General features: G+C 54.5%; 1 protein-coding gene and 1 pseudogene across 1 annotated transcript; both read left to right on the top strand.

Annotated features, from left to right (window-relative positions):
• Nucleotides 1-372: 372 nt before the first annotated feature.
• NATD1 (N-acetyltransferase domain containing 1) lies at nt 373-15,243 on the top strand. Its single transcript, XM_002763964.6, has 3 exons — nt 373-676; nt 10,212-10,330; nt 11,100-15,243. Exons 1-3 carry the CDS (start codon nt 571-573, stop codon nt 11,214-11,216), a joined length of 342 nt encoding a protein of 113 aa, XP_002764010.1. The 5' UTR covers nt 373-570; the 3' UTR covers nt 11,217-15,243.
• A 10,589-nt stretch (nt 15,244-25,832) lies between these two features.
• LOC100402964 (Y-box-binding protein 1 pseudogene) lies at nt 25,833-27,331 on the top strand (annotated as a pseudogene).
• The last annotated feature ends 147 nt before the right edge of the window (nt 27,332-27,478 follow it).

The following is a 27,478-nucleotide window of genomic DNA, read 5'->3' on the forward strand; positions in this document are numbered from 1 at the left end:
AGGTTGCAGTGAGCCGAGATCGCGTCATTGCACTCCAGCCTGAGTAACAAGAGCGAAACTCCGTCTCAAAAATAGAAAAGAAAAAGAAACAAATGGTGACTGCCTTGGGGACGATTAGAATTTCCATACAGGTTGTTACGTCTTTTTTAGAAGGGTCCTTGTGGTGGCCCCAAAGTTGCACGTGGGACAAACGCAAGAGGGAAAAGTAGCTCGGCGCGGCCGCGGCCCGTGTTGTTTTGTTTGGGGCTGCGAGCTGAACGCCGCCAGCGCGGCCTCTTTAAGAGCTGACTGGAATGTATCAAAGCAAAAAGGCCGCGCGCCCACTGGCTGCGCGCTGCACGTGACCTCACAGCTGATTTTCTGGCCACCCCCCTCCTTTTTGTTGCTGCCGCAGCCGCCGAGTGTCAGTTTCAGCGCCGCTGCCTGCGGTTTCCCAGGCCCGAACCAGCCCACTGCCCGCCGCCCGCGCCCGCGTCCGCGTCCGAGCCCCGCCGCGCGCCCGAGCCCTCCCAGCGCGCCCAGGCCCCAGCCGGCGCCACCCGGGTCCCCGCTCCGCAGCCGCGCGCGCAGATGGCGCACTCGGCGGCCGCCGTGTCGCTGGGCGCGCTGGAGCAGGGCTGCCCCATCCGCGTGGAGCACGACCGCCGGCGCCGCCAGTTCACCGTCCGGCTCAACGGTAACGCTGCCCCGGCCCGCCCCCACCTTTTGTGTGCGAGCGAGCGGGGCCCGCCGGGGCCGCCCCCTAGCTGGGCGCCAGTCCCCCGCGCGCCCCCGACCCGGCCCCGGCCCGCCGCCTGGGAGGGCTGTTGCGAGCGCGCGCCGCGGGGTCGTCCAGGGCGGCCGGAGCTCTGTGCGCAGGCCGGGTTGCGCTCTGAGCCAGGTGGGGGCGGGACGGGCTGGGCAAGGGCGGACTTCCCCTGATAGCAGGGCCCAGGGCGGACGGGCCCCTGGAAAAGCAGAGACAGGAGCTGGGACAGCGCGGGTCCCCCGTCTCAGCCGCAGGGGACCCGTACCCAGTTGTTCACCGCTGTTGGGCACCCACTGAGAGCTGCTGTTTGAGATCCTGGAAAGCTGTTCAGCCGTCACCTGTCCCCTTCCATGGGTGTCATATGGCTTCTTGCTGCCCCGGTACCCTTAGTCTTTCTACATTGGGGAGATTGGAAGAATCCTCTCTGCGGACCTGGGGCCGACCGCGAAAGGGGCTTTGGGTCCTGTGGCGGGTGGGGGGGCGAATGGCTCTCATTATCAGACTTAAGCGGCTCTGGGACTTGCCATTTGCGTCACTTCTGTGTGCCTCAGTTTCTCCCTCTCTGCAGTGAGAATAGCACCAGTGCACACCCCATTGGGTAGTTGTAAGGATGAAACACTGTAACAAATGGAAAGGATCAGACCAGCTCGTGGGGGACTAGTAAGTGCTGGTAAACGTGGGCCGATCGAGATTCATGAAGCCAGAGAGCAAGGTCAAGTCTTCCTTTAGTGTAGAGAAGTTTGGATTAGCCCATCCCCCAGGAGGTCAGACGGGTAGAAAATAGAACTACAAAAATGAGGGCCTTTACCCACAGTGGGTAAAGGCGGGCCTAGCCCGCCCCGGTGGGAATGTCCAAGCTGGACCGGCCCTTAGAGCCACCATGCCCGTTTTCAAGAAGGGAAGGTGGAAGGGCAGGAAAGGGAAGGGCTTGCCAGAGGTCAGGCCAAGAGTTGGGGCAGAGCTGGGATGGCATCCTGACTGGTCTGACTCCCTGAACCGTGGGGCTCTTGCGACCGGCACGTGGCTTCAGCCAGGAGGGGCCTCTGCCAGATCTCTTGATACCATTTGGAAGGTACTGAGTGTCGAGCCAGGCCCCACTACAGCCTCGTGGATGGGGCCGTCACGGTATCCTGACACTTTTGTGACACCCACCCCATGTTACAGATGTGTAAGCAGAGGCTAGGGACCTCAGGAAGTGATTGCCCTGCATCAGCCAGAACTTCGGCATCGGCCCAGCGGACCCTACACCAACAGGCAGAGGCTGCTACTGCTGTGGTGCCAGCGGGCTCAGCTGGCCGTGACACCCGGGCCCTGGCCAGTCAGGGAGAGAGGCCTCATGGCTTTCAAATCCTGTTTTCTGAGGTTCCAGAGCAGCCTCTGGTTCCCTTGGGGACTCAGGAAGCCCATTATTACACTCAGGGACAGAAAGAAGAGGGGAAATGTTTGGTTTTTTTTTTTTCTTTCTCTTCCAAGTGGGTACTGCCAAAGGACAGCCCTCCAGAGCTGGCGGTGGTCAGAGCTGGACATGCCCAGCCATGTTTCAAAACTTGCCCCCTTCTGGAACTTACTGCCCAGATGGCTGACTACAGACGTGGCTGGGGATCCCCCCAGCCAAGCCCAGGGGAGAAAGAAGAAGGAGGCCAGAGGCCCCCCCAAGGGAGAGGCTGTGCAGCACAAGGAGGGCCTCCTCTGGGCCTCCAGGCCATACTGGGTTTGGGTTTGGGTGTGTGTGTTAGGGCCAGAGAGAGGTTGTCTGAGTCTAGGCCAGGGCCTCCCTGAGCCGGGGAGGGGAACAGGCTGTGGTATCATTCCCGACCTGTAAGGCAAACCTGGAGGATGGCACTGTTGTGCCCACTGAGAGATACGAACCCTGAGGCTGAGGGCTCAGGTAGTCCTGGGCTCCTGCTGCAAGAGTGTGCCTGGGCTGTCCACGTGGCAGAGCTAGATTGATTCTGTTCCTGCAAACTCTGGTTCTGAATGAGGGAAAACGTTTGGGCAGCTTCGCTGATGAAGCACTTACAGTCTTCTAAGAGGCCGTGTGCACCTTGAATCACTATTCCATAGCCACACAGCACACGGAGAGGGAAAACTGCATTGCCCGTATACAGCTGGGGAGACTGAGGCATGGGGAAGTGAAAGGACTGCCCAAAGTCTCGCACCCCAGAGGTAGAAACGCTGAGATTCACCCCATAAGTCTTCATTGAGTGCCTACATGTGCCAACCTAAAGGTGTTGGGATCTCGTGGGGCTGACAGTTTAGAGGGGGAGATGGACAAGAAATTGAGTCAGTTTTAACATGTCCTAGAAAACAAGGGCTCTCATGAAAGGTGAAACAGCGGCCAGAGGGGAGGCTGCATGGGGGCAGGGCTGCTGTTTCGAATCATATGTTAAGGAAGGCCTCTCCCTGGAGGGTGGCATTTAAGTGAAGACCTGGAGGGGCAAGAGATGGAGTTACAACAGGGAAAAGTGTTCAAGTGGAGGGAACAGCAAGAGCAAAGGCTCTGGGGCGGGTGGCCTGGAAGCCAGCGTCCTGTGGGCTTGGCTTTGACTCTGAGGCACCCAGGAGGGTCCTGGTGGAGGACGGAGGGGATGCACCAGCTCCCTCTGGCTGCTCTAAGGGGAGCAAATTCTGGGGGCCAGGACAGAGTAGGGAGGTGGCTGCTTTACTAGTGCAGGCGATGCAAACAGGTGTGGGCAAAACATCCAGATTCTGAACAGAGGTGGAAGGAAGCATGGCTGGGACTTGCTGATGGGTGATAAGGGATGGCTTAAGCTCAGGCTTGTCTGATCCCACATCCCAGTTCTGAAATGCAAGCTTGTCGTCACTTTGTAGATGGGGAAACTAAGGTACACAGCCTGTAGGCAGCTAAGCCAGAATCAAGCCCCTAGCCTCCATCTGAGGATGGTTTTGTCTTTTTTTTTTGAGACGGAGTTTTGCTCTTGTTACCCAGGCTGGAGTGCAATGGCGCGATCTCGGCTCACCACAACCTCCTCCTCCTGGGTTCAGGCAATTCTCTTGCCTCAGCCTCCTGAGTAGCTGGGATTACAGGCACGCATAACCGTGCCCAGCTAATTTTTTGTATTTTTAGTAGAGACAGGGTTTCACCATGTTGACCAGGATGGTCTCGATCTCTTGACCTCGTGATCCACCCGCCTCAGCCTCCCAAAGTGCTGGGATTACAGGCGTGAGCCACCGTGCCCGGCCCCTGAGGATGATTTTTGAAGGTTGGAGGCAGCTGGAAGAGACCCTCACCTCCCAGGCAGCCCCTTCCTCGGCCTTCCCTCTCTCCTTCACAGGCAGGGCTGAGTATCCCACCTGCTGCAAGGCAAGGGTCAGTTGAGGGTTGCAGAACCCTGGAACTTCCTGCATCCTCCCTAAGCCCCATTTTGCAGACAGGTGGACTGAGGCCCCAGAGAGTCAGCTGCTGCCTCTGGCCTCCCTCAGCACCCTGGATGCAGTGGAGCTGAGACCGCAGCCTCAGGTCTTGCAGGGTGCTCAGATCACAGTCCCAGTATATATGAGAACCCTGGCTGAGTTGGGCTGGGCTGGACCAGGGTCCTGTGGGGAGGGGAAGGACCTATGGTTGAGCTTCTCCAGGCCCACAGTCCCCCCTGCTTCACTCACCAGTGAGCCATCAACATGTGGCCCGTCCCTGATCCAGACCATGCTTATGGAGTGCTGGAAAAGCCAGCCAGGGTGTCTACTTGTCCTTGTTCAGTGCCACGGCTCCGGGAGCCTGCGTTCTCCCTCTTGTCTGTCTCAGTTTCCTCATCTGTACATTGGCGTTTTGATCAGCCAGCTCTCCTTGAGGGGTTGGTGTGGGCTGAGTGGAGAAAGCAGAGGTCAACACCTTCTGCAGACTCCACATCTCCCAGAGGTCCTGCCTCTCTTCCTGACCTGCAAGCTTTGGTCTTTCTCCGTTATCACTTCCCCGATGACTTCCTAGGACCCCTTTGGGGAGGGGCAGAGAGAGCATGGGGGTGCAGAGACCCAGGGATGGGTCCCCCACGAGCAGAGTAGCTTTAACTTTTCTCAGACCAGTCACAGTCCATGATGTTGGTGGGGTTGTCAGGCCCAGGAGGGAAGAGGGTGGTGGGTGATCATCCTGGGACAGGTGAGGTCTCTGGGGCAGAAAGGTGTCAGGACTGGCCTGAGATCACCTGGCAGGGTTGAGACTGGAACTGAGGGCCCTGCCCTGCCCTAGGCTTGCTCCTGTGGCTCCCACGTGACAAGTACTGACCCCTGTGCTAGTCTGAGGTCTGGAGCTCTCAGGGCAGCTCTTAGAGTCTAGCCCAGAAGGGGGAGGCTGTGCCTGTGTCACTGTGAGCTGAGACAGCAGGATCCACAGTGCCCAGAAGCGAGAGCGTGGCTAACAGTGCTGCCCTGGTGTCCTGCTGTCCCATCATGTGGGCTGTGGGCAGCCAGGGGAGGCCTCTGGGCAGATGATGTTTGGGCTCATCTGGAATGAGGAGGAAGGGCCCCTGGAGGCCTTGGGCAGAAAGGTGGTGGGCAGGGACATAGCCACCAAGGCAGGGAGGCCAGAGAGGCAGCTGGACCCCAGGCACTTTCGGAAAGCTGTGGCTACCGCCCTGCCAAGGGTCAGGTCAGATGAGAAATGCAAGGTGAGAAGGAGCCAAGGACCTTGGCTCAAGCTTTGGGGACTTGGGCATTTTCTGGGATCTCCAAGCAGGTTTGGGGCAGGACGAGGAGTTAAGTGCAAGGACTGGGATTGCATTTGCTGGCCATGTCGCGGGTGTAGACACTTGTGACTTGGGGGGGGCCTCTGAAGGCCATCCAAGGTGGGGTTCAGGCCCTGGTCAGGTGCCCTGAGGTTGCTACCCAGGAGCCCGGCTCCTCGCCAGCGCAGTGCCATGTGATCTGGCCCATGTAGGGTGTCCCTTTAAACAGTCTTTTCCACATATGCAGCCCTTCCACCATCCTGGCCACCCCAGATGCCCTCTGTTCCCCTTTCAGCCTGAAGAGTCTCCTTTGACTCAGCCCAATTCCCAGTCAACTCCATGCACCCCTGTGACTCTCATTCCAGGTGAGCCCAAACGTTAGCCTAAGGTGATCATAGGCCAGTCCTGACACCTCTCTGCCCCAGAGACCTCACCTTTCCTGAGATGATCAGCACCACCCTCCTCCCTCCTGGGCCTCAGTTTCCCCATCTGTTTACACGGGGCTGTGGGAATCCTACCTGTTTAGTGGGATGGTCGTGAGGATAGCCGTGTGGAGAGAGCAGAGCATGAGCCTGCCCCGTGCTGGGGCTGCACACACTTGGGCCACCACCATTCCTGTCCTGTTGTCTCTGGGGAGCCACGGCCTGAGGCGCAGGCCCAGCTGTGGGAAGGCCAGCATGCTGGTCCAGCCAGTTGTCCGCAGGTCTGCCGCAGGGCCCCAGTGTGTTACTGGCAGAGACAGAACAGCAGTTGTTTTAGTTGGGCAGATATTTCTTGGGTATCTACCCAGAACTGGGTACCTGGAATATGGTAGTGGCTGAGTTGTGTGACCACTGAGAGCCAACGGGAAGCAGAGAAGTTCTGAGGCCTCCCAGGGTCAGGCCCATCCATGGCCCAGGTGGCTACTCCAGAAACGCTGATCAGGGCGTGCACAGAGGAACACTAATGAGCTTGCCAGGCTTCTTGTGTTCACCTCCCTGCTCGCCCAGGCTGGAGTTCAGTGGCATGATCTCAGCTCACTACAACCTCCGCCTCCTGGGTTCAAGCAATTCTCCTGCCTCAGCAACTTCCTACCCGAGGGCCTTTGCACTTGCTATTCTCGCCAGTGGACAGCTCATACCTCATGTGTCCTATGGGGTCCCTGTATGCCCTCTTTACGGTGGCAGCCCTGCCTCTCCCCACCCACCCCTCTTCTGATGTGTGGTGATCCTTGGCATGTGTCAGCTTGTCACCTGTGTGCCCACATTGATGTATGTATTTATTTAGAGATGGGGTCTCGCTCTGTCACCCAGGCTAGAGTGCAGTGATACAATCATGTCTCGCTGCAGCCTCGAACACCTGAGTTCAAGTGATCCTCCTGCCTCAGCCTCCCAAATAGCTGGGCACATAGCACCATGCTCAGCTAACTTTGCTTTTTTTTTCTTTTTCTTTTCTTTTTTTTTTTTTTGAGAGTTTCGCTCTCGTTGCCCAGGCTGGAGTGCAATGGCACGATCTCAGCTCACCGCAACCTCCGCCTCCTGGGTTCAGGCAATTCTCCTGCCTCAGCCTCCTGAGTAGCTGGGACTACAGGCATGTGCCACCATGCCCAGCTAATTTTTGTATTTTTAGTAGAGACGGGGTTTCACCCTGTTGACCAGGATGGTCTCGATCTCTTGACGTCATGATCTACCTGCCTTGGCCTCCCAAAGTGCTGGGATTACAGGCGTGAGCCACCGTGCCCGGCTCTTTATTTTTTATTTATTTTTTTTTTAGAGATGGAGTTTTGCTCTTGTAGCCCAGGCTGGAGTGCAATGGTGTGGTCTTGGCTCACTGCAACCTCTGCCCCCGGGTTCAAGTGATTCTCCTGCCTCAGCCTTTCAGGTAGCTGGGATTACAAGCACCTGCTACCACGCCCAGCTAATTTTTGTATTTTAGTAGAAATGGGATTTCACCATGTTGGCCAGGCTGGTCTCAAACTCCTGACCTCAGGTGATCTACCCGCCTCGGCCTCCCAAAGTGCTGGGATTACAGGAGTGAGCCACCACGCCTGGCCAACTTTTTTATTTTTATTTTTGTAGAGACTGGGTCACCATGTTGCCCAGGGTGGTCTTGAGCTCTTGGGCTCATGCGATCCTCCTTCTGCCTCCTAAAGTACTGGGATTACAGGCACGAGCCACCATGCCCAGCCCCTGTATTATTTATAATGATATTATTGTGTAATAAGTAGATAAGATGCCCATGCCGGGCTGGGCGCAGTGGCTCGCTCCTGTAATCCCAGTACTTTGGGGGGCCTAGGCAGGTGGATCGCCTGAGGTTGGGAGTTCAAGGCCAGCCTGACCAGCATGGTGAAACCTTTCTCTACTAACAATAAAAAAAGTAGCCAGGTGTGGTGGCAGGCACCTATAATCCCAGCTACTCGGAAAGCTGAGGCAGGAGAATCACTTGAACCTGGGAGGCGGAGGTTGCAGTGAACTAAGATTGCACCATTGCACTCCAGACTGGGCACAGAATCAGACTCTGTCTCAAAAAAAAAAAGATCTCCATGAGGAAGAGTGTCATGGGTTTTGTTCACTGCTGCCTGTCCTGCAGCCCAAACCCTACTAGGACATAGTAGACCCTCAGTGAGCCTGGGGTAATTAAATGGCCAGGGTAGGTAGGCAGCTCTGTTGGTGACCAGGTCAGTCCCAAAATAGCCTCCCGCTCTCTGCTTGCCTGTCCTGGATGAGTTGAATTAACCCCAGTAGGTGGGGAGCCAAGAACCACGTCCCTTGCTGTGTAGCCAGGACAGGCGGCAGTGGCCACAGCTGGGCCTTGGACAGGGTGGCGGGCACAGCCCACAGAAGGACATTTAGGCTCACCAGGAGAAGGCAGCAGGGCCAGGGGGGTGGGTGGGGGCTGCAGGCCTGAGCAGAGTGGGGCTGGGGAACCCTCAGCTGAGCCTGGCGGGAACGGGGAAAGGGCATTGGGCAGAGGGCAGTACCTAGGCAATGGCAGCACAGGATGTAGCAGGTGCATCGCTGGAGCAGAAGGAGTGGCTGTGACTCAGGCCGTTAGGCCTGAGCTCCAGTGTCCTCTTGACCTGTGTGTGACTTGGATCCCCGGCTCTCAGTAGTTCCTCATCTGGAAATGGGGACATGAATTGTAGCCATTCTCCTGAGGCTTGGGGAGAATCAAAGGAGAGACTGAGGGGCAGAAAGCCTCCTTGCTGCTGTTGGCCCTGGTTCCCGTGACCCTGGACAAGTGGTTGGACCTCTTCCTCTCCTGTCACCCAGCACAGGCTTTAGGGCAGATTCTCTGGGATTTTGAAGCTAAAACACAGGAAACACGGTGGGCTCTTAGAGAGTGGAGAAAGACGCATGGTGATGAGCATCTTTCAGGTCCAGCATGATGAGTTTCCCACCTGGGGCTCTGTGCCCCGGCCGTGCCCCGCACACTTTCCCTCCTCGGAGGGGCCTCCCTAAGGCCCCACCCAGCTTGTTCATTTCCTTTACACACTTGGAGCTCCCTGAAGCTGGAAACCGTGATATAGTCCTAGACTCCCCTTTCCCTGCTCGACTTCCCCGCTCGACCACATCTGAGCCATCAGCAAATCCTGCTGGCTGAGCTTTGAAACCCCATCCAGTCAAAACCCCACTCCACACAGCTCTGCCGCCCCACCCTGGTCTGTGCCCCATCTTCACCCTCAGGGCTCCCTGCCCCCCATCATTTCTCTCTGCAGTGGCAGCAGGATCCTGTGCAGTCATGAATCGCATCCGTCCTTTTGCTGACAGCCTTCCAGTGGCCCCCAGCTCAGATGGCTTAGGAGGCTCTGTGGGACCTGCCCTATCACCTCCCTGCCCCACATCGATCACCTCCACCCTTCCCCTCACCACTCCACTCCAGCTGCCCCTCATTCAGGCCCACTCCTGTTTCAGAGCCTTTGCGCTGGTTGTGCCCTCTCCCCCTGTCTCCGCCTGCCCCCATTCCCTGGCATCCTACACATCCACTTGCTTTTCATGTCTATTCCCTTTCTCCCGTTTAGTTTCACGAGGGCGGGACTCCTTGCCTGGCTTGTTCGTTGCTGCATTCCCAGCATCTGAAACAGTACCTGGGGCTCAGTAAATATGTGGTGGATGGGTGGGTGGGCTGATGGATGGCTGAGTAAGTGGACAGAAAGATGAGACACTAAAAACTGGTTGGAAGAACTTGAGTTAATTGTTTGCCCAGCAGGAGTTTGGAGTGGGCTGGTGAGCTGCAGACCTGGTGGAGTGTGAAGGCCTGTTTGCCGTTGCCTCCCGTGTCCAGTGTCTGTTTCTCATGGACTCTGCCAACAGGCCTCTGATCTTGCCCGCTGCGTCTCTGGCAGGGTCTGGCAGGTGACCCTGATGCGTGGTGCAGCACTGCCTCTCTTGTCTCTGCTCTGCCTTCGTGGCAGATTTGCTGAACGCTGTTCTGTGTCCTGGGACTCCCAGATCCAGGGCTGTGGTAGGGTGTGGATGCAGAGAGCCGGGGTACAGAGCAGGTGGCAGGGCCCTGGGTGCTGGGACTGACACAGTAGCAAAGGTTCACATGGGGCTTGAGTGTTCCAGGCACCGCTCTCAGCATGTCACAGAGGTTAGCTCATTCAGTCCTCTAAACCATCCTTTGAAGGACATTTTGTTATAGCCCCACTTTATGGATGAGGAAACTGAGGCACTGAGAGGTTACTCAGGATTCAGCTGTAGCAGTTGAATGGCTCCAAATGCCTGTCTCTCCACCCCAGCCTCTGCGCCTGAGTTTGCTGGGATAGGCGTCTCCATAGGCTTACCTGTCTCCACAATCCCCAGGATGTCATGACCGGGCCGTCCTACTCTATGAGTATGTGGGCAAGCGGATCGTGGACCTGCAGCACACCGAGGTCCCAGATGCCTACCGTGGGCGTGGCATTGCCAAGCACCTTGCCAAGGTAGGGCAGGCAGGCGGCAGGGCCAGGTGGTGGTGGGGCATGGGGGCCGCCACCTGCTGTCAGAGGAGATGGTGGCCCAGGTAGCCAGTCCAGCCTGCTCTTGGCCCTGGCTCCTCTCGGGGCTGGTAGCAGCCTTTTTGGGCCCGGGCTCCTGTTCTGCAAGCCCCTGGCGTGGCTGAGTCTCCAGGGTCCCCGCACACCTCCTGTGTGGCACATGCTTCACGGGAGCCTGATTCTGCCCTGGGGCCCCAGGCCTGGCCTGTAGTAAGTGCTCAGTCGGGCTTGTGGAACTGATGGATGACTGTTCGGTACATTGGCTCCCACCCATTCTGGCCCCAACCCCTTCATCCTCACCACATCCCAAACACCAGGCTACCTGGAGAGCAGATTTGGGCTTAATGAGGGAAGTTCCAGCCAGAGCAGAGAATGACTGTCAGTCCCCTGAGGGCCGCTGCTGGGACTTAGCTGGGCCCTCTGCTGGCTTCCCCTCCTATACCCCCACCCTGCCAGGAGAATGGCAACCTTTGCCTTCCGTGCTGCCTGGGGCACGGGGCTTATGCCTCCCTGGGGAGAGGTAATGTGTTTTTTTCCATGTGCACTGGGCCAGTCTGGGGATCATCCCAGATGAGGCTGAAACTCAAGAGTGACTGACCTGGGCAAAGTGGGAGGGCAGTCTGGGAGCCGGGGCCTGGGGAGGGAGCAGATGATGCCACCTCGCGGTGCCAGCTGCAGGCCCTGACCACTCTCCTCTCTGCCCCGCTGCTCCCAGGCCGCCCTGGACTTCGTGGTGGAGGAGGACCTGAAGGCCCATCTCACCTGCTGGTACATCCAGAAGTACGTCAAGGAGAACCCCCTGCCACAGTACCTGGAGCGCCTGCAGCCGTAACCCTGGCCCGCAGGCGGGAGCGCTCCCTGCCGGACCCTTCATCGTGCTCTCAGGAACCTGCTCCCACTGGGAACAGACTCAGAGTTATTTTTGTAAGAACACTTTTCTGTGCCCCATATCCAGATTTCTGGAGGCGGCTGACCAATGCTGGGCAGTGACCCGGTCACCTAGGCGGAGAGGAGGCCGGGTAGTCCCCACAGCTCCCACTCTGCAGAGACCAGCAGCTTTCTTGGGAGGCCTGCGGGGAGCACATCGGGGCTAGAGCCAGCCTGCATCCCACCCACCAGGCTCCACTCAGAGATCAGGAGGTCCAAGGCGAGACCCCTGCTGCCACCTCTCCCGGGCCTGTGTTCTTTCTGGAAGTTACAGGGGTGCGCCCCGGAGTCGAGGAGCAATAAGAAACCTCATGTGCCAGCTTCTGAGGGTGGCAATGCCAGACCCTGCCTGTTACCAGCAGTGCCCTCTTCCTTTCTCAGACCCCAGGCCTCGTGCAGGCAGGCCCCAGAAAGGGCCAGTTCTCCCTGACAGAGACCAGAAGAGTAAAGGACTGAGCGCTAGGCCAGGCTCAGCCACACGTGCAATTCACACCTGTGAACACACACAAATGCATAGGATGCAGCCTGTGGGTGGGCCGGTGGCAGGTCCCATGGGTGTTTTCCTCCCCTTTTTACCCCCATATTTTTTTCTGGCCTCTTGTGTATAGGTTCTGTGGGATACCAAGGCCCCGTCCCCATGGGCTGCTGTCCCCTATGCCCCTGTCTGCTGGGAGCAGCTCCAAGGGGGCCTGAGCAGCTGCAGTCCCACCCCTTGCTGGCCTTTGCCACCTGCCTGGGCCTTCTCCAAGGAGATGCCTTGGAGCTGAGGGTTGGAGAGAGGCGAACTGTTCTCCAGAAACCACCCTCAGCATCAAAGAGGAAGAAAAATAGCAGCCGCAGGGATTTCTGTGCACTGCCAGTCAGCAGTGTCCCTTCATGGCTGCGCATAGCCAGACACACACTGCTGCCCATCCAGCCCGGGCTCCTCCCCCACCCAGCCTTCCTGGGTGCAGCCTGGGAGACACACCAGTGTGATTTGGTGGGACCAGCCCTTCTGGGGCACTCTGGCTTCCCCTGGGGCTGGCTCAGGTCCTGCCCTCTTGTGTCAGCTTTAACAAGGGTCACATTCAGCCCTGTTCCCCTGGGGGCTGGAGGGCCACCCTGTAGCCAGGGGCCCTTAGGGCTGAGACATTTGTCAGTCAACACCACATCCCTGGAGGTGACACATCCCCACCAGGCTTCTGGTGGTGTCAGGCTGGGCTCTGGGCAGCACAGGGAGAGGTTGGTCAGGACCCCGGGACCCTGATGCCTTCCTCCTCCATTCAGGGGCGCTGGTTGCCATGGTGACTCCTCCCTCTGACTCACGCAGGCGCTGGCTGCCCTGTGTTTGTGTTTTCCATTCACCTCCTTGCTACCCCCAGTCTTGGCACTGAGACACCTCGCGTTCCTTCTCCAACCACAGCAGCTCAGGCCTTCCTGCCAGGCCGCAGGACCATGGAAATCTGCATGTGCTCCCTGCAGATGGGGGTCCCCAAGCCCCAGTCTCCTTGAAACCCCTGCCGTGAGTCACAGTGAGGACCAGTAGGGGTCACCATCCTGAGCAGCCCCCCCATCCCTGCCCCTTGCCCTGTGGCATGTGCTCCTGCCCTGGTCTCCAGGAAGTCAACTCTGTTTGCAAAGGGTTTGTGTGAGATATCAGAGAAGGCACTGGGCCTCCAGGGAGACACAGCTGGCAGGAGGTGGGCTCAGCTGCTCTCAGTCCCCTTCAAGGCTAGGGGTGGCCCATTGCTGGCAGAGTGTAAGGAAAGAACAGGTTGTAGGCACAGAGGATGGGCAGCCAGGCCTGGGCCTTCCCCTTGCTGTCCTGGGGCAGCTGGGCTGGGGGCCACCTTTCTATCCGCATGTCCCTCCCCAAGGTTGAGCACATACTCCATCACGACCATGGGGGGCCTCAGTGAGCTGGGGCTGTCCCTGTGGCCTCCAGGCCATCCACAGGCAGATCCCCTGCAGTGGTAGCACGGGGAGCCCTCACAGGAGGCCCTGAGGGCAGCATGGATGTTGAGGACCAGGAGGGAATGGGCCTGGCCCACCCTGTTCCTGCTCCAACCGGATTCCTCCCCCATGTTCAAGCAGGTGACTGCATTTATCCAGCCCACAACACGCTTATACTTGAACCAGGAGGCATGGGGTCATGGAGGCCTGCACAGGCCATGTGCCCAGGAACCTTTCTGAGGAGACCTGATCCAAGCTCCCTCACTTACGACCTGGGCCTCCTTGCCTTGGGCTGCCTTAAAGCACTGCTGACTCACACCAGGGGCCCGGCAGGACTTTGTGGGGCCTGGCCCGAGGTCTCCAGCAGAGCAATAACCACATCTCCCCAGGTTGGGTCACCATAGACACCCCACCCCAGAGCCCCCAGCCCATCCCATCTGGTGCTACACTGCCTGGCAGCGCAGCTTCACCCCTCCCTGTCCTGGGTCACCTGGGAGTCCTTGGTGAGGATGCTGCCACATGGGGCTGGTTTATGCAGCTGGGTGAGAGCCAGGGTGGGGCAGGGGGTGTTTGGGGGCGTTGAGGTCTCCCACAGAGCTGCTCTCCTGTCCTCACCCTGTGGGGTTCTCTTTCTTGCCAGGTTAAAATAGGCAGTGACTTGTGCCTTCCCTCCTCAGGCCCGTGGCAGGGTGTGGGCCCAGCTGGCTCCTGGACCACCCCCTTCCTCACTGCAAGCTCCTCCACTGGTCTCAAAGGAACGCTTCCATAAAAGGTGTGGCTTGGTGTGTAGTGCTGTCCCCACACTGTCCCTCCTCCCAAAGCAACCTGCTCATCAGCCCCAGCCTTAAACTGGTGGGGAGGAGGAGGCAGACTTACCTCCCTGGTGTCTGGCCTCTTCTCAGTTGGTCCTCCAGCACAGCCTTCACTGGAGGGCAAGACCCTGAGTGGCACTGGGGCTTGGCTGAGGTCCTCCGGCAGGATAACGGTGACCTCAGGACCCCAGGCCCCACACCACAGTTCCCGACCACCACCAGGTATAAAATGCACCCGGAGGCCACAGCCCAGCTCTGAAGCAGCCTGGCTTTGTGGGGTTTCCTAGGAATGGGTAGTGATGCCACCTATAAGATTCGCGGTGCTGTAAGAAGTTGCTGTGGTTGGGATTCCCGGTCCAGTGCAGGGAGGTGAGGCCCAACCTCGTGCTGACACATACCCATCAGGGAAAGCTGGGGCCAATATTTCTAAAACAAGTGAAAATTGTGTGCTGTGCCCAGGGCCACATCTCATTCTGCCCCAGCTCCTGAGGGAAGGGACAGCTCGTTTCCACTCGGGGTTACATGGCTGCCCGAAAGGACAGAAACAGCCAGGCCTGTTGGAATCTTACTCCGCTTCGTTTTCACAGCAGCCCTGAGACATGCCCATTATTAGGCCCATTGGATGGATGGGACTGAGGCTCAGTCAGGGGTCACAGGCCAAAGCCCATGCTGATCCAAGGGCCCAGCATCCAGCTCAGCTCCGGTCCTCTTGGTGGCGTGGAGCTTGTGTGATAAGAGTTCTCACATCTGCCTGTGGTGACAGGTGGCCTTGAAAGCAATAAACAAAACTTCCAGCAACTTTGCCACTCAATTGCATGGTTGTGGCAGGTCCTGCCTCGACCCATAAGGCGAGCAGCTAATCAGGAGTGCCAGGCTGGTGTGGGGAAGGCTGGATCACATGTGAAGCCGGGGTCGTAAGCAGGAATATTCATGGAGCCCCTGACCATATACTCACGCCGCTCTTCCTCAGTTCAGGGTTCTTGGATTTGCTGAAGTCCACCCAAATATCCTATGATTCTCAGGGTCCCACTCCTTCCAGATCAATGCCCTAAATGTTCTGTAAGAGTTCTGGCGAGGCTGTGAATTCAGCTTGCATCGTAACTGCAACCTGCAGGGTCAGATTTAGGGTTTTCAGTTGTATCAGTCTTAGAGCTACATGATATTAAAGAGATTTTTCTCGTTATCAAAGATGCTCTCTGGTTTTCTGTCCATGTTTTGAGCTGGGTTTGTCACTTCTGACTCTGGTGTGGTCAGAAGCCACCAGTCTCCAGCTGTCCCCATGACATAATGAAGGGCTGCAGCCATTTGGTCTCTCAAGCTTTGCCTTCACCCCAGGCACTTAAAATAGGTGATATTATAAGGACTAGTTTTGCCGCTGAATGCTGTGATTTTCCAGGGTATCTTGTCCCCTCTGCCAATGAGGGCATGACTGCATTCCAGCCCAAGCCAGGCAGATAACCAATCCCAATTTCCAGCATTAAGGGTCTATTTCTAGGAAGTCATTCCCGCTACCAAGGACATTATCAGTCAGTGAAGAGTGGAACTGGTTATGAAAACTGTTGGATGGCCGGGCGCAGTGGCTCACGCCAGTAATCCCAGCACTTTGGGAGGCCGAGGTGGGCAGATCACAAGGTCAAGAGTTCGAGACCAGCCTACCAACATGGCAAAACCCCATCTCTACTAAAAATACAGAAAAAATCAGCTGGGTGTGATGTGGGCATTTGTAAACCCAGCTACTGAGGAGGCCGAGGCAGGAAAATCACTTGAACCCAGGAGGTGGAGATTGCAGTGAGCCTAGATCGTGCCATTGCACTCCAGCTTGGACATCAGAGCGATATTCCATTAAAAAAAAAAAAAAAACTGTTGGAAGAATGAGAGGAATGAGAGAGAGATTACCTAAATATTGGTAATGGCAGGAAGCTTTTACATCAAGGCTGGAGGAATGGACGTCACCCAGAGTGTCTCCAGGTCATGGGACTACTGGTTCTTAGTAGAACCTTGCTGGCTGCATAAGACCCAGATATGCACCCTGCTGATGACTGATGCTGCCACCACTAAAAACACCCCCAGGTCCAGTAATTAGAAGGTCCAATTACTGCCTTCTAATTGATCAGTGCTTCCTACTGGCAGAAACAAATCGGAAGCTCACTGGTAAGATTCTAGCAAATGTAGTTTGCAGGCTTCCAGCCTCTCGGTGATCAGAGGAGAGTTCTGCAACCAACAGACAATCAGGGCAAGCAGAAATATTCACACTCAGCTATGACGTAACGCGGCATATGACATAATGCCAGTTCACTGACACCAAGGCTGAGGCAAAACATCCAGGCAGACCCAGAATGGATGGGGAGTAGGTAGATGATTCGGTGTTAGATGGGTGGGTAGATGAGCGAGTGGATGGATGGAGTGCTAAAAGTAAAAGGTCGCTTGTCCTGGGGTTGAAGGAAACACTCATAGGTCATTAAACATGGAGTCATCTGGGAGGTCTGGCTGGGTGAGATTCTATTATTTTCTGAATTAGGGAGAGGGTAGAACCCAGGAGCTGAATAGATCCTCGAGAGGTTTATTCCTGAAAGTTGTCCTGATTCAGGAGAAAACTTGATGATGGGGTCACACGTGGGGTGTGGAAAGGCACTGAGACTGCAGGAATAAGCCTCTGCCTGGCCATTCTGGAATCTAGGAAAGAAAAACCAGGGAGTACGAATGTTTCAGTGTTTCATCTGCCATCCAAGACAAAAAGGGGTCATCTCATTTAAACTTCCCAACAAGCCATGAGGACAGAACCTGCATCCCTTTCAGGTGGAGCTGCTGCCCTCTGGAGATTCGATGCCATCGGTACCATGCTCAGTGAGGGTGACCCGGGCAGATGGGGTTCTGTCTTCCCAGGACCAGAGTTCAAGGGAGGGGGATGAGAAAGTACACACGTAGTAAGAAACTCTGTGACCAGCTATTGGTGCACACACAGGCGATGCACCCAGCCACAATGCAGAGAACCTGCAAGGCTCTCTTGAAGAAAGGACACATGGACTGGGGCCTGAAAGAGACGTGTGGACTGCGGCCTGAAATATGAGAGAGCTTTGCAAGGGGCACAGCCTGCAGGCCCCGTGGGATCAACGCCTCATGGACTCTGGCCTCATCTCCCACTACTCTTCCCCTTTCTCACTCCACCCCAGCCACGCAGGCCTGCTGCTGGTCCTCATACCTGCAAAGGTGCCCTCATCTCAGAGGCTATGCCCTCTGCCCAGAGCTCTCTTTCCCCAGATATGCTCATGGCTCCCTCCTTCACCTCCTTCAGGTCCATGCCCGGTGATCTCCTTCTGGATGAGGCCTTCTTTCTTACTTCTCCCCTACTCAACATTCCAAATTGCTACCCCCTCCACTTCGGATCCCCTTACCCTGCCATATGTTTCCAACCATTGATTTCTTCTTTTTTTTTTAATTTTTAAGACAGGGTTTCACTGTTGTTACCCAGACTGGAGTGCAATGGCACCATCTCGGCTCACCGCAACCTCTGCCTTCTGGGTTCAGGCAATTCTCCTGCCTCAGCCTCCTGAGTAGCTGGGACTACAGGCACGCACCACCATGCCCAGCTAATTTTTGTATTTTTAGTAGAGACGGGGTTTCACCTTGTTGACCAGGATGGTCTCCATCTCTGTACCTCATGATCCACCCGCCTCAGCCTCCCAAAGTGCTGGGATTACAGGCATGAGCCACCGTGCCCGGCCTATTGATTTCTTCTTAAGCAATGTGTGATTTGTTTATTTTATCTGGTTTACTATTCATTGTCTCTCCCAGCTAGAATACAAGCTCCATGAGGGCAGGGGTTTGTTGTTTTGTTCATTGCAGTATCCCAGCATCTGGATCTGTGCCTGGTACACATTTAGTGCTCAAAACATTTGTTGGATCAGTGAGTGGGTAAATCAGTGGATGGGTGTGTGGATGGGTGTGTGGATGGGTGCGTGGATAGGTGGGTGGATGGATGGGTGGGTGGATGGATGGATGGATGGGTGGGTAAGTGGATGAATGAATGGATGAGTGGGTGGGCGAATTAGTGGATAGGTGGGTGGATGCTGGGTGGGTGGGTGAGTCAATGATTGGATGGATGAGTGGTTGGATGAATGGCTGGGTGGGTGGATATATGGATGGATAAAAGAGAGGGTATGGATGAAAGGGTGGATGGGTGAGTGGGTAGATGATATGGTGGACTCTGATGGGTAGATGAGTGGGTGAATTGGTGGATGAGTGTGGGTGGATGGCTGGCTGGGTGGATGAGTTGATAGATGGGTGAATGAGTGGATGTGTGGGTGGATGGGTGAGTGGGTGGATGAGTGAATGGGTGGATGGATGGATGGGTAGGTGGGTGAGTGTGTGGATGGATGGGTAGATGAGTGGGTGGATGGGTGGATGAGTGGGTGGGTGGATGGGTAGGTGGGTGAGTGTGTGGATGGATGGGTAGATGAGTGGGTGGATGAGTGGGTGGGTGGATGGATAGATGGATAGATGAAGGTGTGGGTGGATAAATGGCTGGGTGGATGAGTAGGTGGATGGATCAGTGGATGAGTGGGTGGATGAGTGTGGGTTGAGGCTGGCTGGATAAGTGGATAGTTGGGTGAATGACTGGATGTGTGGGTGGATGGGTGAGTGGATGGATGAGTGAATGGGTGGATGGATGGATAGGTAGGTGAGTGAGTGGGTGTGTGGATGGGCGAATGGATGAAGGGGTGGATGGGTGTGGATGGATGAGTGGCTGGGTGGATGAGTAGGTGGATGGATGGAGAAATGGATGAGTGAGTGGGTGGATGAGCGGATGGGTGGATGGGCAGATGGGTGGATGGGCGGATGGGTGGATGAGTGAATGGGTGGATGAGTGGGTGGTTAGATGCTTGGGTGGATGAGTGGATGGATGGATGGCTGGGTGAATGACTAGCACAGTGAGAGAGAGAAGGCTCCAGGAGGGCTAACCAGCATAAGAAAGGCCTAGAGATGAGAGAGTCATGCCATCCTTGAGGGACTGAATTAAGATGAGTGAGGCTGGCAGGGATGAGGCTGGAGAGGTAGGACGGCTGGATGGAGAGCCCTGAGGTGCGGCAGAGATTGTTAGCAGTTCAGTGGGTTTTCACTCATGGGCGCAGAGCTGTGCCTCCTGCCACCCACATAGCAGGTGGGGCCTGAGGTCTGCATTCTGCAAGGAGCATGGATATGGGCTCCCCAGGCTCTCTCTTTCCCGATCCACTGCTGAATACCATTGGTGATTAGGCCTTGGGAAGGGTGAATCTACTCACTGTAAAGAACACAGGTTTCAGAATCACTGCATTCAGCTTTTCAGGAGAAAAGCCACATGCCACTAACGAGCTCTTTGGCTTGAACGTGTTCTGACTTATGTGAGTGAGAAATACATCTCCGTGGTGTTTTAATCATTCTGCATTTTGGGGTCTATTTGTTACAGCAGATAGTATGCACTAATGAGTACTTCAAAATACAGTGCTGCCGTAACTTGAAACCTAAAACACGTAGCAGTGGCTTAGTGGACAGGCAGCAAGGAACATGGAAACAGATGTCACAGAATGGAAAGTGGGAGATGCACATCACGCAGGGGTGAAATGTTTGTTGGAGCTGGAGCCTACAATAGCGTGGAGGGCAGAGTGGGGAGAAGTAGGCCTGTAGCTCCAGAGGAAGACGGCTAAGCTGCAATAGAAATGGACATCGGGCCGGGCGCGGTGGCTCACACCTGTAATCCTAGCACTTTGGGAGGCTGAGGCAGGAAGATCACGAGGTCAAGAGATTGAGACCATCCTGGCCAACATGGTGGAAACTCCACCTCTACTAAAAATACAAAAATTAGCTGGGTGTAATGGCATGTGCCTGCAGTCCCAGCTACTCAGGAGGCTGAGGCAGAAAAATCGCTTGAACCAGCAGAGGCTGCAGTGAGCCAAGATTGCACCACTGCACTCCAGCCTGGGCGACAGGGCAAGACTCCGTCTCAAAAAAATATATATATGTTGGTCATTCCTTTGGTGTATAGTAAGGCATTGTGAGACAGAGACGCACTCAAGCAAAATATAAATAGTGTGTAAAGGAAGAAATGGAAATATGAACAGTTTGAGGCCGTGCAGTGTTGGAAAAGTGAACTGTAAATGGATCTCAAATAGCAGGAAATAAAAATGAAAGGTTTGAAATAGCAAAGGCTCTTGAAAGCTCTTAGCTCAGGCCGGGTGCGGTGGCTCACACCTGTAATCCCAGCACTTTGGGAGGCTGAGGCAGGTGGATCACGAGGTCAGGAGTTCAAGATCAGCCTGGCCAAGATGGTGAGACCCCGTCTCTACTAAAAAATACAAAAACTTAGTCGGGCGTGGTGGCACGTGCCTGTAATCCCAGCTACTTGGGAGGCTGAGGCAGAGAATTGCTTAAATCCAGGAGGCAGAAGTTGCAGTGAGATTGCACCACTGCATTTCAGCCTGGGTAACAGAGAGAGACTCTGTCTCAAAAAGAAAAAAAAAAAAAGCTCTCAGCTCTACAAAGGCCTTAGTCCCGCAGCAGCGCTCAAAGGAAGTGGGTGGTCTTGTCGCACGGAGGTGTTCTCAAGGTCAGTATCAGTAAATAGAGAGACAGAGACAGCAGAGACAGACGTGTGAGATGAGGAACCAAAGAAATAAAGCTGCTGGAACAAGATGGTAAAAAAGTACCTCGGGTGTGGTCACATGGAACTTACTGGAAGGAAAACTCCCTAAAGTCTGGAGGGAATTGTATTGCCAAAGACACACCACAAGCCTGTGTTGTAGAATGAGCCTTGGACCTCGACCCTTGGACAGACAGGAAAAGAGCTGCAAAAACCATGTTGTCCCCACCTCAGATGTCGCCAAGGAGAAAACTGGATGAGGAGGTGCCTCCCAGAAACCAGAGCTGGAAAATCCCTCCATGAGTAGGACAGGGGGCTTCACAACACTGCCCCTCACATTCTGCCATCGTGGGGTGGGGGCTGCCAGGTATCCCTATTCCCCCTTCCCTAATGAGAGCACCAACTGCCCCCAGCCAGTTCAGAGGGAGCAGGAACTGGATTTTACTTGGAGGTCACTGGATGGTGCTGGCGGAGAGCATGGCATATTCCAGAAGGTGCAGGGCCACAGGCAGAGACGGTTGGGGTTTGGGGTCATCCCTCTGGGGGAGGGTGTGATAGAAGAAAGAACCCACTGGTATCTGGTTGCCAAAAGGACAGACTGTTGCTGAGACTCACAGTGAATCATTACAAATCCATTTTCTGACCTCCCTGGATACACAGACTATTTCATAGTCTCCCCTTGCAGTCAATTGTGAGCAGAGGTGGACTGAGGCTTCTAAGAGGGAGAGGGCCCCTCCCTAACCTCTGTTTCCCCTTCACTGGCTGGATACAGAAGGGGAACAAAACAGCTGGAGCCTGGGTCCCTGAATCACTGTGTGGAGGAAAGCTATCCACTGGCAAGAGACACCTGCTTCGCACCACAGTGAGGAAGACCCAGATTAAACTGCATCTCAGCGATGAAGCATTTCTCAGCCCGTTTGTCCCAGCAGCTAACAACACAGGCCATGGCCAGGGGCCTAGACTCATTGCTGAGGCTCCACTAGAAGATTCTAAGCAGAGAAACAGTATGGGTGTATTGATTGTTTTAAAAGAATTATTGTGGCTGGGCCAGGTGTCACGCCTGTAATGCCAATACTTTGGGAGGCTGAAGGGGGAGGATCACTTGAGCCCAGGAATTGGAGACCAGCCTGGGTGACACAGCAAACCTCTGTTTGAAAAAAAAAGAAGAGAAAAGAAAAAAAACATGACTGTGGCTGGGATGTGGAGAAAGGATGGGAGGGATGAAGGCTACAGGTAGGAAGGCAGATTAGGAGGCCGTAACAGGTGCTAGGTGAGAGACCATGACATCCTGCACTATAATCGGGGCAGTGAGGAGTGAGAAAATGGGTAGGTCTGAGAGCTGACAAGTGGCAGGGTCAGGACTTGAACCCGGGTCTGCCTGAACAGAAGAGGGTGTGTTGAGGTGTGTGTGGTGTATTATATGCATGGCCCCCAGACTCCATCTCCGCTGCCGCTGAGTCAGGCCAGAGTCTACCAACCCTCGCTTGATCTTTTGGCCTGACTGCCATCTTGCCCCCTGCGGGCTCCATGCAGCAGCCAGAAAGATCTTTCTAAAACCTCAATCACATACTTTCTCTCTCCTGCTCAAAAGTCCCCAATGCCCTCTTATTTTCTGCATGAAGGATCAGACCCAGGGGTCCCAGTGCGGCCCCTGCTTAGCCTTGTTGCTCCACCTCATCACGCTTTAGCTGCACGGACTTTGTGTTCAAGTCTTTCAAGCTTATTCCTGACTCAGGGACTTTGCACATGTTTCCTTTACCTGACACCTTCTTCGACATAGTCTCCTAGTTTGATCTTCCTTGTCATTTAGGCCTGTTTTAGTTAAAGATGTGTTCAGCTGCTAGAAAAACCTACCTCACAGGGCATTTCATTTATCTCATGTATCATGAAGTCTGGAGGATGAAGGTCCAGAGTTTGTGCAGTGGTACAATGATGTCACTGGAGGCCTAGGCTTTTCTCATCTTCCCTCTGCTGCATCCTTGCTGTGTTGTTTTTTGTCCTCATGCTTCTTGCCTCATGGTCACAAAATGGCTGCTGTGCCTCCAGGTATCACATCCATATTCCAGGCACTGCCTTCCCTGACCTCCCCATCTAACTCTGGCTCCCTGGGCACTCTATCCCATTACCCCAGCTTATTCTGATCCCATATCACTACTTGGAAGTGTCCTACTAGTTTCCTTGCTTGCTGACAATCTCCTGTCACGGCAGTCAAAGCCCCACTAGGCAGGTTCTTTCATTTCCATCTTGTTCCTTGCCAGAGCCCAGCCCCGGCACAGTATCTGGCACATAGAAAATGCTCAATAAATATCTGCAGACTGTATGAATAATAAAGTCCCCCAGCTGGCTTGGTGCCAGAGGCAGGACTCAAATCCAGGCCTCCTACCTCATGGGCTTGGGTGTTTCCCAGTGTATCCTGGGGCCTCCCTGCTGCTCTCTGTGAGGGACCCAGGCAGTCCTGAGCAGCAGCCAAATCCTCTGCAGTCTCCAGCCACAGGAACAAGGAGCCTGTGTTTTAAGGTCCAGTGGAGAGACAGAGAATCCCACCACCAGGGTTTAGGGGCACTACCTGCTCACAGGTGAGCAGCATTTTCTCAGAGGCACGCTGGCTGGCCTTCCCAGACAGTGCAAAGCCCAAATTCAATAGCAGCCCTCGCCTGCCGGGAAAGAGCCTCCCTCTTCAAGGATCTTCCAGTCACCTGTGTAGGTGAAGCAGGGCTCAGCTCTAGGCCAGCATGCCCCTAACTCCAATAAATGCACAGCCCCAGTGCTGAGATGTAGGGGAGCAGCCAAGTCTATCTAGAATTTAATAATCGGTCTTGGTATTGGTCTTCATTGTATTTACTTTTGCAGTTACCTGCACATGACACAGGTGTTCCATTTAGGTGGCTGCATAGAGTCTCCTTTATTTTTTTTTTGAGACGGAGTTTCGCTCTTGTTACCCAGGCTGGAGGGCAATGGCATGATCTCGGCTCACTGCAACCTCCGCCTCCTGGGTTCAGGCAATTCTCCTGCCTCAGCCTCCTGAATAGCTGGGATTACAGGCACGCGCCACCATGCCCAGCTAATTTTTTGTATTTTTAGTAGAGACGGGGTTTCACCATGTTGACCAGGATGGTCTTGATCTCTTGACCTCGTGATCCACCCACCTCAGCCTCCCAAAGTGCTGGGATTACAGGCGTGAGCCACCGCGCCTGGCCCAATTATTGTATTTTTAGTAGAGACGGTGTTTCACCATGTTGACCAGAATGGTCTCGATCTCTTGACCTCGTGATCCACCCGCCTCGGCCTCCCAAAGTGCTGGGATTATAGGCATGAGCCACCGCGCCCAGCCGAATTTCCTTTTTTAGATAAAATACTTATTTTTTGAGAAGGAGTCTCACTTTGTCTCCCAGGCTGGAGTACACTGGCACAATCACAGCTCACTGCAGCCTCAACCTCCCAGACTCAGGCAATCCTCCTGCCTCAGCCTCCTGAATAGCTGGGACTACAGACATGCATCACCACTCCAAGCTAATTTTTTGATACTTCGTAGAGACAAAATCTCCTGATGGTGCCTGGGCTTGTCTTGAACTCCTGGCCTCAAGTGATCCTCCTGCCTCGGCCTCCCCAAGGGCTGGGATTACAGATGTGAGCCATCACGCCCAGCCAGTTTCCCTTTTAAATAAATATGTTTCAGTGTTCAAAGAGTGAACTCACTTAAAAACCCATTATTTAGAGTGGATGAAGTTTCCATCATGACAGCAGGGCTCATTTCTAAGAAGAGAGAGGAGGTGCAAAAGCAGGGGTGGCTGTTCAGGGCTGCTGCAAACTCACAATGTCACTGAGGCCAGAGCCCAGACTGCTTACTCCTCGTCCAGTGCTCGTCAGTCCTAAGATCAGAGATGCCTGAGCCAGCCTTGGGCTGACCACCATCATACCATCCATGGCAACATATTCGTGTGGACGGGCTGCCTTCCAGAAATGGCCTGTCCTGCTGAGCTCATGTTAGTTTCCAAGGGCAGGGAGGAGGGTGGTGCTGTGACAAGCTTCCACGCCTGCCCCGCTGGGTGCCCTGGTGCAAGCATACAAGCGACAAGTGGCAGCACTCATAGCCCTGGAAAGAGGACCCTCTGCACTTTCCACAGGAGCCCTGCCTGCACTGGAGAGTAAGGACAGCGGGGCCCCACAGCTGCACAGCCAGGAGGGAACCAGGCGCTGCTCACAAAATGCCTATAGTTCTTTCTGCACGAGCGTTGCTTTTAGAATTTACTGCACAAATAAGCCTAGCACAAAGCAGGTGCTCTTAAGTATTAGCTGAAAGAAAGACTTTTGGCCGGGCGCAGTGGCTCACGCCTATAATCCCAGCACTTTGGGAGGCTGAGGCGCGTGGATCACAAGGTCAAGAGATTGAAACCATCCTGGTCAACAAGGTGAAACCCCATCTCTACTAAAAATACAAAAATTAGCTGGGCATGGTGGTGTGTGCCTGTAGGCCCAGCTACTCAGGAGGCTGAGGCAGGAGAATTGCTTGAACCCAGAAGGCGGAGGTTGCGGTGAGCTGATATCGTGCCATTGCACTCCAGTCTGGGTAACAACAGCGAAACTCCGTCTCAAAAAAAAAAAAAAGACTTTTGAATGAAAAAAATGGAGAAAACTACACTTTTTTTTTTTTTTTTCATTAAAAAATGGTTAGGTAGGTGTGGTGGAGCATACCTGCAGTCCAGCCACTCAGGAGGCTGAGGCAGGAGGATCACTGGAGCCCAGGAGTTCTGGGCTGCAGTGTGCTATGCTGATCAGGTATTCACACTAAGTTAGGCATCAAGATGGTGGCCATCTGGGAGCAGGGGACCACCAGGTTGACTAAGAAGGAGTGAACCGTCCCTTCTGGAAACGGAGCAGGACAAAACTCCCGTGCTGATCAGCAGTGGGATCAATCACACCTGTGAATAGCCACTGAACTCCAGCCTGGCCAACACAGTGAGACCTCATCTCTGAAAAAAGAGGGAAAAGAAAAAAATGAAAAATTAAAATTAAAAATATAAAAAGGATAGCAGGGTGCAGTGGCTTACACCTGTAATCCCGGCACTTTGGGAGGCCGAAAAGGGCAGATCATTTGAGGTTGGGAGTTCGAGACCAGCCTGACCAAACACGGAGAAACCCTGTCACACTAAAAAATACAAAATTGGAGTTCGATCGGTAGCGGGAGCAGAGAGAAGACCCCAGAGAGCCCTGAGCAGCCCCACCGCCGCCGCTGCTGGCCTAGTTACCATCACATCCCGGGAGGAGCCGTAGCTGCTGCAGCCAGCCCCAGTCACCATCACTGCAACCATGAGCAGCGAGGCTGAGACCCAGAAGCCGCCCACTGCCCCCGCCCTCAGCGCCGCTGACACCAAGCCTGGTACTATGAGCAGCGGCGCAGGGAGTGGTGGCCCGGGTTGCCTCACATTGGCGGCGCCTGCCGGCGGGGACAAAAAGTTTTGTGAACAGTAAAATGGTTCAATGTAAGGAACGGATATGGTTTCATCAACAGGAATGACACCAAGGAAGATGTATTTGTACACCAGACTGCCATAAAGAAGAATAACCCCAGGAAGTACCTTCGCAGTGTAGGAGATGGAGAGACTGTGGAGTTTGATGTTGTTGAAGGAGAAAAGCGTGCAGAGGCAGCAAATGTTACAGGTCCTGGTGGCGTTCCAGTTCAAGGCAGTAAATATGCAGCAGACGGTAACCATTATAGACGCTATCCACATAGTAGGGGTCCTCCACGCAATTACCAGCAAAATTACCAGAAGAGTGGGGAAAAGAACGAGGGATCAGAGAGTGCTCCCAAAGGCCAGGCCCAACAACGCCGGCCCTACCGCAGGCAAAGGTTCCCACCTCACTACATTCAGAGACCCTATGGGTGTCAACCACAAGATTCCAACCCTCCTGTGCACGGAGAAGTGATGGAGGGTGCTGACAACCAGGGTGCAGGAGAACAAGGCAGACCAGTGAGGCAGAATATGTATCGGGGATATAGACCACGATTCCACAGGGGCCCTCCTCGCCAAAGACAGCGTAGAGAGGACGGCAATGAAGAGGATAAAGAAAATCAAGGAGATGAGACCCAAGGTCAGCAGCCACCTCAACGTCGGTACCGCCGCAACTTCAATTACCAACGCACACGCCCAGAAAACCCTAAACCACAAGATGGCAAAGAGACAAAAGTAGCTGATCCACCAGCTGAGAATTCGTCTGCTCCCGAGGCTGAGCAGGGCGGGGCTGAGTAAATGCCGGCTTACCATCTCTACCATCATCCGGTTTAGTCATCCAACAAGAAGAAATAAGAAATTCCAGCAATAAGAAATGAACAAAAGATTGGAGCTGAAGACCTCCAGTGCTTGCTTTTGCCTGTTGACCAGATAAATAGAACTATCTGCATTATCTATGCAGCATGGGGTTTTTATTATTTTTACCTAAAGATGTCTCTTTTTGGTAATAACAAATGTGTTTTTTTAAAAAGCCTGGTTTTTCTCAATACGCCTTTAAAGGTTTTTAAATTGTTTCATATCTGGTCAAGTTGAGATTTTTAAGAACTTCATTTTTAATTTGTAGTAAAAGTTTACAACTTGATTTTTTCAAAAAAGTCAACAAACTGCAAGCACCTGTTAATAAAGGTCTTAAATAATAAAAAAAAATACAAAATTGGTGTGTCTTCACTAAAAATACAAAAACCTGGGCTTGGTGGCGCATGCCTGTAATCCCAGCTACTTGGGAGGCTGAGGCCGGAGAATCGCTCCATCCGGGGAGGCGGAGCTTGTGATGAGCCAAGATGGCGCCATTGCACTCCAG

This window comes from Callithrix jacchus, chromosome 5, assembly GCF_049354715.1.
Source record: "Callithrix jacchus isolate 240 chromosome 5, calJac240_pri, whole genome shotgun sequence".
NCBI lineage: Eukaryota > Metazoa > Chordata > Mammalia > Primates > Cebidae > Callithrix > Callithrix jacchus.